Source organism: Perkinsus marinus (genome assembly GCF_000006405.1).
Source record: "Perkinsus marinus ATCC 50983 genomic scaffold scf_1104296961202, whole genome shotgun sequence".
NCBI lineage: Eukaryota > Perkinsozoa > Perkinsida > Perkinsidae > Perkinsus > Perkinsus marinus.
In genome coordinates, this window is record NW_003205814.1 from 210 (window position 1) to 4,804 (window position 4,595).

The 4,595-nt window shown below is 43.2% G+C and overlaps 1 protein-coding gene across 1 annotated transcript; it reads right to left on the reverse strand.

The window, feature by feature from the left end:
- Nucleotides 1–2,674: 2,674 nt before the first annotated feature.
- On the reverse strand, nt 2,675–4,354 carry Pmar_PMAR008360 (hypothetical protein). Its single transcript, XM_002772375.1, has 3 exons — nt 3,176–4,354; nt 2,800–3,135; nt 2,675–2,752 (listed from the first exon to the last, which is right to left on the reverse strand). Exons 1-3 carry the CDS (start codon nt 4,347–4,349, stop codon nt 2,721–2,723), a joined length of 1,542 nt encoding a protein of 513 aa, XP_002772421.1. The 5' UTR covers nt 4,350–4,354; the 3' UTR covers nt 2,675–2,720.
- Nucleotides 4,355–4,595: the final 241 nt, after the last annotated feature.

Consider the following 4,595-nt stretch of genomic DNA (forward strand, 5'->3'; position numbering starts at 1 on the left):
AGTGGCAAGTGCTGGTCCTATGGCCCATGCAGGAAACGCAATCAATCAGAAGGCATTCAGTACGTTTTACTGGATTAAGCAGCTATATAAGTTGCAAGATGTGGTTAAGCAACGAGGTTTGCCGACTTTGTTTGTCACGTTCACAATTAATGAACGTTCTTTTCCTTGGTGCCAATGGTTATGGGACGACTTCAGTTTGCAGAATAATTTACCTGTTGATAATGCGGTTGGTGTGACTCTGCATGGACATCATATACTGGATCAAATCCTGAAAGGCCTGTTTGCTGGTAATGTACGTGAAGGTCGAGGATGTCCTACTGTTCTACGACATAACCGTAACGGACGTGAGTCTTTGGAATGTTTCTTTTATAAAATTGAATTTCAAATGCGTGGCACTCTACATGTCCATGCATTGTACTAGGTTTCTTCAGTAGAGGAGAGCGTTCTCATAACTGGTAGTCGAGACGATATTCCAGAAGAAGATCCCACAATTTGTGGTTTAGTGCGTACTATACAGATGCGTACTGTTTTTGTGGATGAACTTCGACGGTACTCTCCTCTACTGCTACGTGTACTACGCTCACACCATGACATACAGTATGGTACTCAGAGTGATCTGCTCCTAACATATGTGACTCACTATGTTTCCAAGGCTGCGGATGCATTAGATCTGAATAAAAGGTTATCCCTTGAAAGTGCCCATCAAGCAGTCCTAGGGTATTTGTCTAAGTTGTCTATTGGTCTTCCAGAGATGGTACACACTTTGTCTGATAATAAGAGTGCTTCTTTTTCCGGATTGGGTAAGGATATGACCTACCAAACTCCAGGTCAGAAGAGGGATGAAACTGTGGAAGTTATGTTGTATCGTTCGAGAGATGCGGCTGATGAAGATGTATCATTTTTGTCCTTTTGGCGTTCTCATTGCATAAAAGTCGTGAACGGTCAACGTGTTGCGAGTCTATATGTGAATGAGCCATTTGTAGCTTTAGGAATCAATCCTCCCAAGATAACCAATGAGTTATGGTGGGAATTCCTGGTCTTCACGGAAGTACATCATCGAAATGATGATGATCTGCGTCCAGCAGACTTTGCTCGTCTACCGCCTACTGTAGCTTACTTTGCACGTTCATCCACAAAAACAGTACGCATCTGTATAGTACGCACTAAACCACAAATTGTGGGATCTTCTTCTGGAATATCGTCTCGACTACCAGTTATGAGAACGCTCTCCTCTACTGCAGAAACCCAGTACAATGCATGGACATGTAGAGTGCCACGCATTTGAAATTCAATTTTATAAAAGAAACATTCCAAAGACTCACGTCCGTTACGGTTATGTCGTAGAACAGTAGGACATCCTCGACCTTCACGTACATTACCAGCAAACAGGCCTTTCAGGATTTGATCCAGTATATGATGTCCATGCAGAGTCACACCAACCGCATTATCAACAGGTAAATTATTCTGCAAACTGAAGTCGTCCCATAACCATTGGCACCAAGGAAAAGAACGTTCATTAATTGTGAACGTGACAAAAAAAGTCGGCAAACCTCGTTGCTTAACCACATCTTGCAACTTATATAGCTGCTTAATCCAGTAAAACGTACTGAATGCCTTCTGATTGATTGCGTTTCCTGCATGGGCCATAGGACCAGCACTTGCCACTGCACCAGTAACAGTACGAAATATGTATCGTTGATACTGGAAAACTACCAACTGCTTGTTCACACGGTAGTCAATAATCTCACTGTTATGGCATTTACACATAAAACTTCGCTTCATCGAAAATTGTACCGGAGCGTCTGCCATATCCCGTTGAACAGATTCAGCATACCTCGGTCTACAATACAAGTGAGGGAATAAAACACACTCCAATCCTTTTCGAGAAAGCGAAACTTCAGTCTCGAACCCATCAGGTGTCCATTGCTGAATGGCTTCCCGATAATACTCATTATGTGCAAGTAACCATAAATAGCACCACAGTAGAGCGTCACGCTTATCATCATCTGGTACTTCATTAATTCGTGTAAGTACTGAACAACGATGAGGTCTTAGAATCAACCTCCCAGTGAATATGCTATAACCCATATCAGCTGCTGCCGTACGGTTCATACGTGGCATGATCATCTCGATTGGCCGCAAACGTAGAATATCACGGTAGAACAGCTGTGTAGTTCTAAAGCATGGTGGAATATCATCATAACGTATATACGAATATACTTTATGAGCCACCACCGTAGTATTACACCATACGCATCTTCTCGGAGCTGGTTGATTTCGTGGTCTCACTTGGCCCAAAGTACTCACATCTCTACGACGAACTTGCATAGGTACAAAACAACGACAATGACCACAAACTCTCCAACTTGCAGTAGTACAGTACTCTTGCAATCTATCCTTTACCACACCAGTTCCAAAACCAACTCGTTTTTGATGAATATGATTAGCACGACGACGTTGGTCATACACTGTATTCCACTGCTCAATTTCATGTCGTTCCACATCGACTTGACTAGTGCGGTATAGGACAGCTCCTGGAATTTGAGACTTATGATCTTCTACAATAGCGTGAATTACCATTATGACTATCGAAGTACACCTGCAACATATAATGTAGTGAGCGTACACTCAACGCAACGACAGCTTCACTAAAAACTAACTGTCATATTAAGAGGCCGTCCTTTACGACGGGTACATTGAAAAAGATCAAGCAGTTAAACTTAGGTAGATGCAGACTCTGTTGACTCCTTACCTGGAAATCACAAACCAAGTTTAAATACGTTTCATAATCAAGGTTACCTCTTCTTCCTTTCCCTTTAGCAGCTCTCTTAGCTTTATTACCCGTTGGTGAAGCTTTACCAGTTGTGGAAGAGACCTTTGTCCCATTAGTCGAAGTCGTAGCCTTGTCCGCAGGCGTTTCGAGTAAACCAGCATTCAAAGCAGCTACCCTCGCCTTTGTTCGTTCCTGGATCCCCTCAGGGAGAGGTGGAACAGTCACGGCACTTACATCCTTCTTCGCAACATCACTCGCGCCATCACTCGAGGAAGAGCTTTCAGCATCGACTTCTTCAGTATCACTCCATTGCTTAGCTTGTGGAAGGACAGTTGACGGCTTCGAAGGAGTGGACTTCAAACCTACATGTCAATATAGCATATCACTCATCCACATTCTCACCAGTAGTTATTCGACTTAATGGACTTGGAGTCGAAGAAGTAGCAGCACCTTGTTGCTCTAACTGATGCTCTAATAACTGACGTACATGCATTCCCAACACGCCAGCTGCTTCAATCAAAGCTTTCTTCTCATCAGGACTCATACTATTCATATACTCCTCTGCACTGTTAAAGGAAGTTGCTGATAGTCTAGGCTTTTTGGCAGAGACGAAATCAAGGTTCACCGAGACATCCTTCTTTTTACGATCACTTCGTGCAAATACTTGTGAGAGATTACCAAAAGTTGGACTACTAACAAGGCTCTGTTGACTTGCAGCGACAGCAGCAGCAATACCACCATGGGAAGATCGTCCACTAACAGGAGATGTGGGCGTACCAAAGGCCGACTTAATCCCACTACGAGTAGTTTGCTTTCGAGCAACCTCCTTACCAACTTTGCGCGCCTTACACTGCGCATGAGCGCAAGCCGCAAAGTACTGAGACATAGTCGTTACATCGCCAGTTCCCTTCTTCAACTCATTGAAGTACTCATTGTTAGCAAGTTGAGCATCTCCCTTAAGAACGTAGTCACTACCATGATCCAAAATACTTAAGTAAATAAGTATATCTACACATAGGTTAGCCAGTGGAGTAATACATTCCAGTAAGGCCTCCATCTCTTTAATCATGCCAGCAGAATCAGCATGTCCATCTGGACGCAACATAGCCCAGTTACATAGCTCAGTAGTAAAAGTATACATTGCCGTAGCCACTTCCTCTTCATCATCCTCAATCTCACTATCTTGAAATTGGGTAACACTATTACCAATAGGCTGAATGATCTTGGCTGCATCACTCTCGATAATCAGAGTACGTAATGGTCTAAGTACTCCAGTGACATACTCGTTGTTAATCAAGTTTGTCATATTGTCGAACGAGTCGCAGAGCTCCTTTAAATCTTGCCCGAGAAAAGAGGCAGCATATCCAGGACGACGCAACCACTCACAGTTGTCACCATTAAGACTTTTCATAATATTATCACTAGTGGGCACCAACGAGGGAAAGAGACCATACTTTTGAACCAAGCACTGCGTACGCACGTCGGACCATTTAGTAGTGCCAGCACGCTTCTTAGTATCATCATTGTTGTTGTTCTTATTAAAGAACTGTCGACCACGTTGACCAAATGCAGACATTAATGACCAATAAAAACCTTTAGAACTGTAACTTCATATGAGCAACGCACTTTGCACAGGTACACCTCAATCCGAACAGTGTAGGCAATAGTAGACTAGCGCTAGATATCGACACATTGCGTGGCAAGCTACAACACAAAACGATGCTCTATGAAGTACGCAAGCTAGTACTCTGTTAACATGGGCAAACGTGAGTGTGCTTTAGTTCTCATGGTTCAACCTATGAGCAGGTCCATCATCATAGTA